General features: G+C 38.3%; 1 protein-coding gene across 10 annotated transcripts in view; it reads right to left on the minus strand.

Annotated features, from left to right (window-relative positions):
- The window catches only part of SCEL (sciellin), a 105424-nt gene that overhangs the window by 62560 nt on the left and 26678 nt on the right, over positions 1-16186 (minus strand). For 9 of the 10 annotated variants that reach the window (XM_039473418.2, XM_010341649.3, XM_010341650.3 and 6 more), the window contains exons 6-9: positions 14271-14339; positions 13649-13687; positions 12521-12601; positions 10618-10683 (exon numbers count right to left, since the gene is read on the minus strand). In XM_039473418.2, coding sequence (XP_039329352.1) covers positions 10618-10683; positions 12521-12601; positions 13649-13687; positions 14271-14339 — 255 coding nt within the window. The remainder of the gene's footprint in view (positions 1-10617; positions 10684-12520; positions 12602-13648; positions 13688-14270; positions 14340-16186) is intronic. The other variant, XM_039473423.2, reaches the window with a different exon arrangement.

The raw sequence follows: 16186 nt of genomic DNA on the forward strand, positions 1-16186 counted from the left end.
ACTTTAGTGATCCTTAGTTAGGCAAAGAGTTCTTAAGTGTAATACCAAAAGCTCAATTTATTTAACAAAACTTGATAAATTGGATTTCATTAAATTTTAAAAAAAAAACACTTTTGCTCTGAAAAATGCATTGTTAAGAGAACTGAACAAGCACACACTGGAAAAAATATTTGCTATTCTCATATCTGACAAAGGGCTCCCAAGCACAATGTGTTTTTAAAAACTCTCAAAACTCAACAAAAATTGGCAAAAGATTTAAGACATTTGGGCCAGGCAGGGTCGTTCATGCCTGTAATCCCAGCACTTTGGGAGCCCAAGGCGGACAGATCACCTGAGGTCAGGAGTTCCAGACCAGCCTGGCCAACATGGTGAAACTCTGTCTCTACTAAAAACACAAAAAATTAGCTGGGCGTGGTGGTGCACACCTGTAGTTCCAGCTACTCAGGCGGCAGAAGAATCACTTGAACCCGGGAGGTGGAGGTTGCAGTGAGCCAAGATTACACCACTGCACTCCAGCCTGGGCAATAGAATGAAACTCCACCTCAAAAAAAAAAAAAAAAAAAAGAAGTAAATAAAGATTTAACAGATACTTCACCAAGGAAGACATACAGATGACAAACAAACACAAGCAAAAATATGAAAAGGCTATATATAATGTGTGATTCCATTTATAGGATGATCTGCATATAGCTAAGAGAGGAGACAGAGGGATGAGAGGACAAAGATGGGTGGCCAAGTATGAAGAAAGTCCCAAGTAAAATGTTGGTCCTTTTACCCTGTCTACCACTTCCATTGTCCTCCCCCCAAATCCTATGCCACAGCATATCCCAATCACCTATACTTCACCATACTTCACCTCCCAGCCTCCTTCTTCCAAAGCCATCTTCCACTCCCCTCCATACAACACAAGACTCCATTCCCTCAGTATGCTCTAATTCTGCCCAGCTTTAGCAGGAAAGAAACCTGATTTATGTAATTTACACTAAGATTTGAATGACCAGCGATAGCCCCTTTAATCTGTCATGCCTCTAACTGGTGTGAAATGTACAATCTCCAGTTGAAAGAACCTCCAGCAATACTACTAAATGGTGAAATAATTTTTTTAAATATCAAATAATTTGGTTTTTATGATTGGAGCAAGGTGAAGTTTAGACAGAGTGCTTGACCCTAGGTATCCTGATTCTCATAGCTTCTTTCTCTATCCTTCTTGTGAACCTGGAGCTTCCCTTCTTTCTCATATTTCCAGGAGCTCCTCTGGCAGGGGTGGAGGCAACAGGAGTTCCAAGAGAGACAGGGGAGGTGGAAATCTGGGTTGGGCAAAGCAGGGCTGCTTTGTATTTGCTGTTTGAATGTTTGAGTTCCTTAAAACTAGTGCTAGGAAATCAGGGACTGTCTAGGTGGTTCCCATTGGACTGAAGAAAAAATAATTCATTGCTAAAGGTGAAGACGTTTATTTACACATTCTGAATTTAGGTTTCTCGTTGTTCTGTTCAAATAACACATTTTAAAAATAATAAACTCAGGCTAATATTTTAATTATTCTGAATGTTTAGAAAGAGCAATCTAGGCATTCAGGCAAGAGTTTTCAATCACTGCATTTTGATATTTTATTGTGTGTTATAGAATCTTAATTTCTACAAAAGAGATTCCACTTAATATAAATATTTTTTTGTTGAGATAAAAATGAGACGTATTGCTTTTATTTAGCATGACATCAAACTTTGTAGAGGATTTGGTACCAATAGAGTTAAAAATGTTGCAGCATAATTAGAAAGGTTACATTTTACCATTTATAGTTACAGACAGAAAAATATAACTGTAGTGCAAGGTTGCCATGGCAACTCACTTCTCAATCAGGATATTTTTTTCCTCCTCCAAGTGTACCAATCAGCTAACAGAAAATGAAATAACCACTGAAGGAGAAGAGGTCAAAACAAATAAGGATGAGAAATTATGAATGTATGTAGAAGATATGGTAATTTTCCTAGATGTGTTTCCACTATTTTAATTTTATCAAATATTATTTATTTTCTTTTCTATCTTTAAAAACGATTCCAGAAAAAAGCGCATTCATTTCTAATGGCGGCTTCATTATTGTTCCTAAATGAGAATAATGAACAACATTCATAAATATTCATACTGTCTGTTAAGCAAGTACTTTAGTTTGGCTTCCATGAGATCCTTAAATGAGCTTTACATGCCATTTAACCACTGAATCGCCAAGTCACCTAAATACACAGTCAGAATCAGTTGAATTTGCCATAAACAGAGTACAAAAATTGAATGGTAGGTTCTGATATCAGAAAGAAATTAAACTTTCCAGAACTGTTATTTCTCTAGTTCCTTATGATGCACCTGAATATTTCTCCAGATGGCCCCTATTATTCTCCCCATTGGCTCACATCTGGCAAATGTTTCCACTCTTTTAAAAGTCTCAAAGATAAGAAAGTATTTAAGAACTTCAAAAATGAAGACATACACAAGTGATTGCTGACACATTGCTTTGTATTAGGCTTTCGGGCAGATCACAAAACAAAAGTGGGAAGACGGAAACATGGCTCTGAACTTCTAGTAATTTTCCGTATTGATGACACTTGCACTTTCTTTTATACATACTCCAAATCTACAGCATATGGTCAGAGCTCAAATTACATAATGGCACAGCATTCACTCTTAAAACAGAAATATGATATTCTCAAAAGGTACTTAGGCTTACCACAAATTATGAGTGGATATCTGCCCATAGTGTCTTACATTAAAAGACATTTTCCCACATGACGTCAGATTTGCAATTACTGGATTTTCTGCAACCACTAAATATAATTGATAAAGGATAAATGCGGAGAATGTCTCGTGGATGGGAAGCTCATGGTTCTACACTTAAAAATACACTCACATATACACGCCCACACACACCATACTCTCTGGCATTGGAACTGTGCTCCTCCTCTCCTTTCTGCCTGGAACACCTCCATCTACACGTCCCCTCTGCATCTGGCTTACTCTTGCTCATTCGTTAAGGCTTACCTCTGGCATCGCCTCCTTTGAGCCTACTCTACCTGAGATTCAACGTCAACTGCCTCCTTCTGTGTACTCTACATATTTTGTGGCTGCCTTGACCTTTGTGCCTATCATATTCCCCAGGACCCTCCCTTGGTGAGGGCCAGCCTTCTTGGCTCAAAATGACTCCCTGGTAGAATCTGAGTTTTCTCTCTGTACTCCTTTTTATACTTCTGGCATCAAGCAAAGTGTTTTTTTTTTTTTTTTTTTTTTTTTTTTTTTTTTTTTTTTTAAGCACATAGCCAGAGCTCAATGGTTGTTTTGGAAAGAGAAAGAGACAGAGAGAGGGAGAAACAGAAAGAGAAAGGGAGAGACAGAGGTGTTACTTAGCCCATAGAATACAGCACAACTACAAAAAGACAAAAAAAATAACATGTTGAGGGAAACTCATTGTCTAGTAGATACTATCAATCAATCAATCAATCAATATGCACTTATTGACAAACTGCTATGGATAAATTTACTCCATGATACAAAAGTTATAAGATGATGCCATCTAGTTGGTGAGTACACTCTACTAGTAAGTGATGTGTCAAGGTAATGCGCAATTAATTGCTAATTGAGCATCGAAGACTGTAAGCCTTCCGAGTCCAGTTGACAAAAGTAACACACTGGGGCGTGAAGTCTTTGGGGAGGAAGTAAAATTCATGCCAGATTTTTTGAAGGATGACCCCCATCACACCTGATGTACAGACACACATCAAGCTTCAACTTTCATTCTCTTCTTGTTTAATCTTTTCTCGACAGGTATCTTCACTCCAAAGATACTACATTTTAAATCCCCAGGTTCATTCCCAAATCCGGATCTTTGGGACCTGCCTTTTACCTGAGCACATTCCCTCCTCCTGTCTGGCTGTTTATCTTTGCTTGGAAATCACCACTACAAATACATCCTTCCAGTGTCCCAGACCCTACCTGCTCTAAACAAAACACAGTGTCAGCTGCTTACAACCAACTGTGTACTCCCCGTGCAGCTCTTATTTCTTCCCACATTGATTAGTGGCATTACTATGCTTAAAATCACCATAGACTTGAAAACCTAGCATTGCACTAGCATTGCATAATTTCTCTCTTTCCCCCAAATCCCACACCTCTTTGGGGACCTGATTTCTGAGTTCCCTGCTAGAAGGGAACATAACATTTTATACTAGAAGCTCTTCCTACAACATCAGATCTCCCAGAGAAGACTTCTGTTCTTCTCATGCACCTACAGTGGATCTTATGATGTAGTTATTTGTACATTCATATTCTCCAACTTCAGGGGCTACAAAGGACCCAGAGCTGCTGCCACTTTTCAGAGTTCTCTGTGCTGGGACTCCCGTCATGATGCTGAGCAACGTCACCTAGATGTGAAAGCCCTTTCTCTGATCCCTCTTCCCCCAGGAGTCCCTTCGCTCTCCTCCCTTTCTGGGCGGTGGTCTCTTTGCAGTTGCCTTTGGAGGTTCTCATGTGGTGAGTGACTCCCTCAGCGGCAAAACCTGTGAAAGCACCACCCAAATTAAGCTTGTGGCATGGCTCTGCCACCTCATAGTCATATCTTTTTCCTAATCCCTGGTGCTAAAATGCTGACTGAATAAACACAGGAAGGAAGATAAAGAAGTCCATGATAGCTCTGATGTGTTAACTGTGGGTGTGGCTGGATGTTCAACTTATGATAACACAAGAAAAATTTCATTTTAAAATGTGGCATAGAATGCTTCTCAAAAGGTGAATATGTCATCGTGTTTTGTTACGAGAATAAGATTCTCTAAGGATAGGCTACCACAGGAAAAAAAAAAAAAGAACTAAACTCCTTGGCACTTATAAAACCATCAAATAGTTAACAGGAACTGGGGGGCTGGAGAGGGGAGGCAGAAGAAAGGAGTCAGGGGCTGTTGAGCAAAACAGCAGCAGGTCAAGGGCTGCAGAGAAATATTAGCCAACAGGAAATGCCCGATAACAGGGATGGCCAAAGAATTTATGACCAGGGATTTCCAACATTTCATTTTATGTAGTTTGGGGTGGGCTTCTGCAATATATTGCTACCACTCCCACCGTCCCATATCTTTATCAAGACCTTATGCAAGTGGCGTTTGGATACATCAAGGAAATTATAGCTGGTTTAGGGTGGAGCTGACAGAACAGGACAGAGCTAAGTCAGAGGTAAAATATTGAAGGGAAATGAGATCAAAACGTGGTGATATGGTTTGATCATATGGGTGTCCCCACCCAAATCTCACCTCAAATTGTAGCCCCCATAAGCCCCATGTGTCAAGGGCGGGACCAGGTGGAGGTAATTGGATCACGGGGGCAGTTTCCACCATGCTGTTCTAGTGATAGTGAGTGAGTCTCAGGAGATTTGATGGTTTTCTAAGTGTCTGGCATCTTCCCCTGCTGCACTCACTCCATGCTGCCACCCTGTGAAGAAGGTGCCTGCTTCTCCTTTGCCTTCCTCCCTGATTATAAGTTTCCTGAGACCTCCCCAGCAATGTAGAACTGTGAGTCAATTAAATCTCTTTCCTTTATGAATTACCCAATATCAGGTATTCTTCACAGCAGTGTGAAAACAGACTAATACACATGAGAGAAGGCCATGCCTTCTCTCACCAGTTCTGTTCAAGAGAGTACTGGAAGTTCTGGCCAGGGCATTGAAGTAAAAAAAAGAAATACAGCATATTCAAATAGGAAGAGAAGAAGTCAAATTATTTTTGTTTGCAGATGACATGATCCTATAACTAGAAAACCCCATTGTCTCAGCCCAAAAGCTTCTTAAGCTGATAAGCAACTTCAACAAAGTCTCAGGATACAAAATCAATGTGCAAAAATGGCTAGCATTCCTGTACACCAACAACAGGCAGAGAGCCAAATCATGAATGAACTCCCATTCACAATTGCTACAAAGAGAATAAAATACCTAGGAATACAGCTAACAAGGGAAGTGAAGGATCTCTTCAAGGAGAACTACAAACCACTGCTCAAAGAAACTAGAGAGGTGACAGACAAATGGAAAAACTTTCCATGCTTATGAATAGGAAGATTCAATACTGTGAAAATGGGCATACTGCCCAAAGTAATTTATAGATTCAATGCCAGGCCCATTAAACTACCATTAGAGGAGAATATTCTTAACTGAGATAGGGAACCAGATTAGGATGAAGGAATATGGATTTCATTTTGAACACGTTGAGTTTGCAGTGTCTTTGAGACAAGTGGGCAGTGGGTTATCCAAAGGCAACTCAGAGAAGAGGTCTGGAATGGATATAAATGAAGAGGTGGAGAGCACACAAACGACCAGTGAAACCCTGAATCTGAATCCTGCTGTTGAAAGGCAGAGCACAGAATGGGAGAAGAGAGGAGGGACTTGGAGCCTTTAGGAACATCAATCTTTAGTGGCTTGGTAGAAAATGAGGTTGCTGAGGACACTGAAGAAGAATGGCTGAGAAATTCAAAAAGAAAGAAAATCCAGAAGAATGTGTTGGGGGAGTGTGCTGGTTCTCACAATGAGAAAGACTTCATAAGGGTATAAAGAGTCAGCAGTCACATGGTCATACAGACTGATATAAGCAAGGTCATCAGTTACTTAGGGAGAGCTGTTTCCATGAAGTAATGGTGATAGGAACCAGAAAATGGAGATGAAAAGCCATCATCAACTCTTCCGAAAATGTTGGCTGAGATGGAAAGAGAGGAAGGGTGTCAGCTGAGTGGGTTTGTAAGATTAGGCTATCAAGTTTTTCGGAGCTATATTTTTAAGATGAAAGAAGTTTGAACTTGGAAAATGGGGAAACCAGTGAGCAGGACTTTGATCAGAGAGGTAGGAGGAGAGACAGAAGAATATAACGACGAACAACAGTTACAAAGTTAAATTTTGATTTGATCTTGATTAAAATGAAAAGAAAATATGTTCTGATAAGACAACTTCAAAGGATAATCTGCTTGGCATATCTTGATAATTAAAAACACTATATTGGTTATTTCTATTTTTAGCAAGAGAAGAAAGAAGACAGATAACATTTATATCCCAGTGACTGAAATCACAGTGACCAAGAAGTAAGCTTAGAAATCAGCTAGAAGGGTCAAAGGTTTTATTTAAGTTAAAAGCTTTACATGTCATGTCTTGCTCTCATGAATTACAGCTTCTTTCTTGAATATTTACAAAAATAGGACAAGAGGCTTTCAAAGATATTCAAGTCTTAACTCCAAAATTTTGTTTGATCACCCAGGTCTTAACTCTCTCATTGCATGACTAACATATATCATATATAAAATGACACTTGTCAGGAAATTTCATTTTTTCTTCAGCTATAAAATATGACTTTTTAAAAACTCTATCTTCTCATTTCAGCTCTAGTTAACCTCACCAGCCTTGTGTTAATTATAAACATATTACACATAAATATAAATATAGATGTAGGAATAGATATATTAATTATAAAAATAGAACAACATAGTTATAGGCATAGATATACATACACATTTAAATAAAGGTATGATATCATGAGCTCTTCTTGTGATAAAAAAAAGGTGTAAGGTGCTTTGGGTATGGTTTACATTGTGCTTGTAATAGATTTTAATTGAAACACAATGAAACACAAGTTTTTCATCTGAACTTGATTTCTTCCATAGTATATAAATTAAGAAAGGAACAAATGAGAGATGAGATAACCCATGGTATTAAAGGCTACAGAGAGGTCAAGGGAGGAAATTCCAGGGAAAGGACTCATTCCTGGATGACAGGGAAGTTTGGTGGTCTTTTCAAGTGTGTTGCACAGAATAAGATATATGGGAGAAAATGACATTTCAGGGAAAGATTAGGTGGTGAAAAAGAAAAAGCTTGCAAAATTAAGAACGTAAAACATGAGGGTGTCAGTACTAAGGCAAAATTCTTTTGTAGAAGATGGGAGGGGAGAGACAAGTGGGAGAGATGAATACCATTGTATTAGTGAAAGATAAAGGGAAATGTTTAACATTGAGCTATTAGCTAGTGTTATCAATCACAGTCCCCAATTTTTATCTGTTTTTGACCTATTTTCATTTTCTTTGGGGTCTTCTGGGAACAAAGATATCTTTTTGAAGTCTCTATTCCCTTTCATCATTTAATAATTGCTTCTATTTTTCAGCATTTACTAAAAGGCTGTTTCTCAGCCCTGGGAATGCACTGGCATTAAAGGTGACAAACAGAAGCTGTACTTTGAGCTCTTCCAAAAAGCACTTCAGAAATCAAAGGCATTGCTATATTGTTACTATTCATTTTCTCCTTTCCCTGAAGGCTTGGCATGACATTATTTCGGATCCTCAAAGAGAAGTCTTCTCGTTTAGCCATTATACTAATAATCTGTGACTCTAAAAAAACAATGGATATAGAAATTGATCAACCTAGCCTAGTAATCTCCTCTTTCCCTTAGTTCCAGAGCTATGGATCTGAGCCAAGAATCAGAAATAGGAGCATTGTAACTCATTTCATCTTCCATGTAAATCATCCAGCAATGCATAAATTGTGAGGGAGGGCATAGAGCCAAGCCCATCAGCTCTGTGCAAACAGATCCACAAGCTCAACAGGCTTTGATAGCATGAGATGTTAATTCATGAATAATCCTTCCATGTTTTTACACTGTTATATAACCAGTTGCTTTTTATAATGATATTGAAATAATTAATAATTGGAATGATGAGTTGAGGACAAAAATATGAAGTTATTTTAAAAATAAGTAGTAAATATATCTAAGAAAAGTACCAATTGTTCTTCATCAAGACAAAATTGGATGGATCTTAACAACACTCAGAAAAAGAAAATAACTAGGAGAACTCCTACTTAACATTTTCCCTACTTACATAGCTCCTTATATCAAAGGTATCACCCATACGGAAGTATCTAGAAAAAGCCTGAGGGGACAGACTGTTTTAAACTCCAAATGTAATTCATACATGGCAGTTCATGTAATTGGAAGTCATCTATAGATGAGCAGGTTCTAAAATAAAACACTGTAACAGTAGGTGAATGTGATTCCAAGTTGTGACTGCTCAACATGTTCAGTAATTTGATTTAGTCATAGATAGGTAGACAGACAGACAGATACAGATGATAGGTAGATAGATAGATAGATGATAGATAGATAGATAGATAGACAGATAATGTAATGACAGGTATAAATAAAAGCAACTCAAGCTCTTTGTGTCTATTGACCAACTAGAGTTTCTTTACATCCTGACAGAGCTCACACAAATTATCGCAAAAAAAAATGTATTTCTAAATACGTCTGTTACTTGGAAATGAAACAGATGTTAGAAGTCTGCATGGTGACAATTTTAGAAAATAAACTAATATTAAATAAGCACATAGTTTAATAATATTCTCTTTTCCAATAGTCAGAATTAGAAAAACAGATCCCACTGAAACATGAAAATGTTCCAGAAGTTAAGACATAAAAACATCTTTGGATACCTGAAAAGTAAACTAAATAGGAAGCCTGTTTTTGTTTCTGAGTTAGTGATGACATAGATTAGAGAGCATGTTTCTTTAAAGACCAGAGTGCAGGCTCCATGTTTTGTTCACTGATATATCCCAAGATTCTAGAATAATATCTGGCACATGGCAGTGTTTATTATTTATTAAATTGAATTGTTGCTGGAATTCATAGCATGAAAATTGTAGGATAAGGTGTCCTCCACCTGATCTATCATTTAGTTTTAACTATTACTCTCAAGAAAAGATAAAAGTAGAAAACAACACTCATTTGTCACTTAATGTTTAGGAACAACTTGCCACACGTATCCTCATCCAGTTCTCTGGGTTCTGTACAGCCTGGAGGCAGCTGGGCACCAGGAGCCCACATTGCAACCCCTGTCTGATGCCTGACTCTGTTCTTAGCTGCTGTCACTGTTAAAGGTTAAGCTATGTCCCCTCTGCCCCAAAAATTCATATGTTGAAGTCCTAATCCACAATCTCTCAGAATGTGACCTTACTTAGAAATAGGGTGATTGCAGATGTCATTAGTTAAGTTAGGATTAGGTCATACTAGAGTAGGATAGACATATGATTAGCTGCTTTCTAAGAGAGGGAAATTTGGACTCAGACATGTACACAGGGAAAAGGTCATGTGAAGATGAAGACAGAGATCAGGGCAATGCTTGTACCCGCTGGGCAATGTCCATGATTACCAGGAAACCACCAGAAGTTAGGGGCCCCCTCACAGCCCTCAGAAGGAACCACCCCTGCTGAACCCCTGACTTTGGACTTCTGGCCTCTGAAACCATGAGGCAATAAATTCCTGTTGTTTAAGCCATCTAGTGGCACTTCATGGCAGTTCGCAGCACCCAGCTTGTGGTACTCATTTCTTCCGGCTGTAAGCAACCCTAGCAATCTAATACAGCCACCTACTTACTCCCAGCAGTTTGTCAGATGTCCTGCCAGGGTACCCGTAGCCCCGACCTTACTCCCACTGGACACTGTCTTGCACAGAGCTGAGAGTTCCCGAGATTGTCTCCCATTTATCCCAAAGCCTCCACAATTATATGTTGTCAATGTCTGACATGTTCTCCCCTCTAGTAGCACAGTAATTACATCTGACACCTTTCCCTTACCGTCTCCTGGCTTCTGTGCTTGAAGAGGCATTGTAACCTGGAGGGGGCGGTGGAAACCAGGACTGTCTGTAAAGAAATGACACGATAATAAACATGGTGCTTGAAAGGCTGATCACACCCACGTGTCTGAAAATAATCTGACAGTTAAAAAGGCAATGAGATTATACCAAGCCTTGGAAGTAAAATGAACACATTTCATATATGAAGTAGGAAGTAACTGTCCTATATTCTAGGCTCTGTTCCTCCAAGTAAACTTCTTTCCTCATTTCCTTTGGCACTAAGTAATGTGAACACTTCTTTTAAAAAGAAATCTAAAGCAAGCCTGAAAAAGAATAACAATTGTTAAATCTAGAGAGCAAATTCATATATGTTTATCATGTTATTCTTCCTATTTTTCTGTACATCTGAACTATTTTATAACAGAAATAACAATCTTTTACTCTACTCAAAATATATTTTTTTAAAAACTTTGACAGAAAACTCTGACCAGTAAGAATACTGAAAGCATAAGTGAATATCATAGCAGCACTACCTTCAGTTCTAACCTCAATTAGGAAGATGTCCTGATACCACTAGGACATAATTTTAATTGGTAGTAATAGCTAAGCAGAAAGACCAAGATCTGGATGAAAACTAAAGATATTCAGATGAGAATGATACACACTACAGAAGGAAAGGCATACAGGAAATCGGGCTTTAAATTCTTTGAGTAGGTCTATTCTCTGAGTCATCACAGAACTGAACTAAGACAAGGTAGGAGTCAATCAAGGCAGATTCCAGCTCAATGTAAAGAATAGATGATACCCAGACAAGCAAGTCGAAGATGTGTCCCAAAATAGTGAGAGTCTTATTGCTGGCTTCAGTGGCCCTGAATTATGCCTAAAATGTCAGAGGAAAGATTCTTACACTAGGTAGGAGATTGAACTAAGTGACCTAAAATTTCTCTTTCAAACTTAGGAATCTGTTTTCACCAGCAAAGTGTCAAGGGGTGTGAAATGTAGGTTCCAGGGAAAGAGGAGCCACATTTTCTGAGACTTTGCAGCTACAACAAAACCTTGTTGAAGGAAAAAATAGAATCAGTCACTTTTGTCTGGCAGCACATGGCAAAGTCAGCCAGTCCATCAACAAACATTGAGCACCTACCCTATATGGAGCATGGACCCAGGTGCAGACAGGGAAATTGGGAATTTAAAAGCAATGACATTTATAAATGCTTGTTTTCCATTTGCATCACAATTCGTAGCCCTGGGATTTTTTCAACACGGCAAAAATCTCTTGCACCATCATGTTCTGTCTCATGAAGATTATTTGGTCACCACTGGTCCAGCTGCTCCTCTGTGCCTGCTAATGGCATAGGACTCAGCATCAGCAGAATGTGGGAGACCATGCGGGGGAGGCCAGAGGAGGAGGCAAGAATCACACAAATACAGATGGATGTCTCCAGAAAGGGTCTTTGACTCTGTGTTTGGAAGCAACATCAGCCCAATCCACAGAGCAGAGGCATCGGTTCCAGATACAGGCTGGTTACAGAAGCATGGAAACACGTGGCCCTACATCCATCATTATTTCAGGTTAAAGCATTCCCAGCAGCAGGACTTCATGAAACATGCTACCTCAAGTAGTCTTCCATTTAACATGTGACCTTTATCATCTAAAACATTTCGTAGAAATTCAAGCCCCTAAAGGAACTGAAAATAAGACTCTATATTTGAGAAAGAGATTGTTGGGGGAAAGAGCTGAAGTTTGGGAACAGCAGAATGTAGAAGCTGGATCCCTGGGAAAAAGAGGAGGAAGCTTTCTAATGCTGCCTGGGAGTTTGGTGGGTGACTTGGTTCAGAAATTAATTAAAGAACAGTCTTCCATAGCGTATCAGCAAGAGGTAGACACAGTGAACTCTTTGTACCTTTTTTTCTTTACAGGAGTAGTAGCAGAAGTGGATGTTATGGTGCTGGAGGTGTTTGCATTCAACGAACCGCCAGGTTGCCTGTTTAATGACAAGAATAACAATTAATCACAGTCTCAAACTTTTCCATTTCACCCCACCTTTGACGTCTTAACGTCTACTCATATTCCTGCCTGCTCTCTGTTCATCACAAAATGTTTCACTTGAGGATGGAAAAACAGCCAAAAATCTTCTTCCTAAGTTGAATTCCTTAGTTTAGAAGTTGTCAGGTTCTCATATAACTAGCTAAACCTAAAGGAATAGAATAAAGAAGTGATTCATAAAATGACATTAACTGTCGGAAATTCTGACCAATCTATTCTCATGTGCTACAGATTCACATTTCTTTTATTCCTGTGATTATATCGTGACTAACTAATTATGTTGCAGTTTTTTGCATTAGAAGCACTATTGCTTAGGAAAACATTTTAAATTATACAATTTTAAGTCTCTATCTAGTATTTATTCATATATGCAGATCCTCAAAAAATGGAAGTGACTCAGGCCCATTTCAAGATCTGAGAGGTATGATCCAGTGTATAAATTACTTTATACATAAATAGGAATTCAAAAACAAAGTAAGTTTATAGATCTGTCCGATTTGGGCTGCTTATAACCACCAGCAGTACATTCCAGAGAAAATGTATTTCATTTAAACAGATTTTTAGCTCACCCTATGATTTCCCAATTCAATTTTCTCTGAAGGAGGAGGTGTAAATGTGAAGGGTAGGTGGGGGAGGAAGTGGGGTGTGAAGGAAGGGTTAATTATTGTGTGGGTAGAGGAAAGAAAAGTCCTGTGGGGAAAAAATAAGGAGTCTAGATTTTAATAAAGAAGAAGAAAGAAAGAATGACCTAAGCTTTGGTGTTTGGTTAGAGTAATGACTGGGAAACCTTTTTTCTGCAAAAGTCCAGAGAGTCACAACTGAACCTTTGCAGAACATTCTGGCATCTGCCTTCTACTACGTACTCAACTCTGCCAGGACAATAGGGGCATGGCTGTGTTCCAGTAAAATTGGCCTGAGGGTGGTATACGCTGGTTTTTCTTGAACACATACAAAGAAACATACTACAATTAGAAAGAATACATACAACTTTGTTACTCCCGATGATCTAAACGTGGACATGCTCCTGGTAGGAGAGAAAAAAAGCAAAGTTTTAACAATAAAGAATGAATATTTGCATCTATTTGGAATTATTCTTGAATATAGAGTTATTAAAAGTTAGACATTGGTTGAGAGAAATAGAAAGCATCATATTTGAATAAATTTAATGAGATTATTTCGTGATTTTGTTTCTTGTACTAGATTCCAAAGAAATTTTTTTTCTTCTGAAAATTCAGCATCTTTTAAGCCCAATGTTTTTATTTGTTGGGTTCAGTAATTTTCCCTAACAATAATAATGTAAAATTTGTATTTGCACCTATTTCATAATTTTGCCACCAGGACAACTTAAACAGAAAAATAAATGTGGTAAGAAACATAAATGGTGATTTGGAGCTACAAGTGCTCTTGATTTTTAAGCTAAACAACAAGGTTTTATTCTAGCCATGTACAGGAGTAATGATTTTTACTCCTGAATTTCTGCAATAAAAATATCGAGACTAAGAATTTACAGAAAGATATCACGTAGGTTTGAAGACTTGCAAGTACATAGGTAACACTTTGAAAAATATTATACTTGAGCCTTTCCCATAGTTAGTAGATACTGGTACCTATTGGTTAGTTGGTTATCCAAGGTATTGGCCTTATATGTTTTAGCAGCGTCCTTTCTGTCTGAGATCCTTTATAAAGAAACAAAACAAAAGTCTGGATAAACATTTAAGTTATCAAACTCCTTTCAGACCTTTTTCATGCTAGAATAACTTAACAACATAGCCTTTCTCTAGTAAAGAGAACCATTGTTCAAGTGTTACAAATTTAAAATACAAGGAAACTACTTATGACAAAATCTACTTATAAGGTTGTTTTAATACAGTTTGAAATTTTATTTTATTTTATTTTGTTTTTGGGAGCTGGAGTCTTGCTCTGTTGCCCAGGCTGGAGTGCAGTAGTGTGATTTCAGTTCACTGCAACCTCCACCCACAGGGTTCAAGCTATTCTCCTGCCTCAGCCTCCTGAGTAGCTGGAACTACAGGCATGCGCCCTGATTCCCAGCTAATTCTTATAGTTTTAGTAGAGACAAGGTTTCACCACGTTGGCCACACTGGTCTCGAACTCCTGACCTCGGGTGACCTACCTGCCTTCCCCTCCCAAAGTGCTGAGATTACAGGCATGAGCCACTGCACCCGACCTGAAATATTAAAAGTGTTACGCTTTTTGCCTGTCTGTCTTTCTGACTCATTGAGCATTTAATTCATTAATTATTTTCATTTACATTATTGTCTAATGATATATCTTGTCAATGACTACTTCCTATGTCAGTGAAAGGCATCAACAAAATACTTAAATTTTTTTAATGGTTTGTGGCATAGATAATATTATGTGTTTGACAAACACATTTTCTTTTCTTTCTGGGCAGTCAGGGAGACCACATTTCCTAACCTTCGTTGCCATTAAGTTGGGACCATGTGATTGAGCTCTGGACTAAAGAGTGTGGGCAGACGTGTTATCTGCCACTTCCGAACCCATTGTAAAGGCTCCTGGTGATCTTCCATGTGCTTTCTCCACTCTTCTACTACGGCTTTGGTATGCATGGGTTAAAGATGGCAGCATTCAAATACAGAAAGAACTTAGGTCTTTGAGTCACTTCATGGACTCCAGCAAATCATATTGGGCTCTGATGAGTCAAGCAATACCTTATAGTGTGTTAAACCATCTAGAAGAGGAAGGGGACTTGTTAAAAAGTTACTCTACCTTGACAAATTAGTTTACTTTGACTAATACATGTAACGAGTCTAAATTGTCACTAGAAATTTTAATCATTCTAATCTCATAGATCTAGAAAAGGTGTGTTTATTTGCTTTTTGTGTCAGAAAGCACAAATAAGGAAGGTTATCATTCTGTACCAATGGTGGGGTCTCATAACTTCAACCTCAGTTCCTTCTTTCCTTGTCTCTTACCTACTTATTGCTGGTCATTTGATATTCTTTTCTCTACCCTCCAGAACATCCCTATAAGGTAGGTGTAATGATTTTCATTTTATAGGTAAAGAAATGGAGTCTCAGAGTCATTTGTGTGGTTTTCTCTGGGCCACACAAGTAGAAAGTAGTCTATCTCCCAAGTTGTTCACTGGGATCCAATGTCATATATCTGATTCTGTAGTATGATTGTTCCCCAAACTCATATATTAGGCTAACATGCCTTCCTTTAGTCTTTGTTCTTCACCTCTCACAGTCTCTTTCATGCCACCCAGGGGAAAAATCTATCAATGGTAATAGAACTCTAAACAACCATTCCAATACATATGTTGATTTCTTATTGCTGGGAGAAATTAATTTTGTATTTATCCTGGAAATTAAATTTTCTGTCAACTTGTGATATAAAATAAGTAGTTTTAATAAAAATCGGTCTTGGAGACTTGCAATACCAAACAATGTAATTAGCAACATGATCAGAAGAGCCGAAGGAAAAGTTATACTTTCACAACAGAGCACTAGGGGGCCTCCTAACCTAGGTTTTCCAAATTAGT

This window comes from Saimiri boliviensis, chromosome 16 (genome assembly GCF_048565385.1).
Source record: "Saimiri boliviensis isolate mSaiBol1 chromosome 16, mSaiBol1.pri, whole genome shotgun sequence".
Lineage (NCBI taxonomy): Eukaryota > Metazoa > Chordata > Mammalia > Primates > Cebidae > Saimiri > Saimiri boliviensis.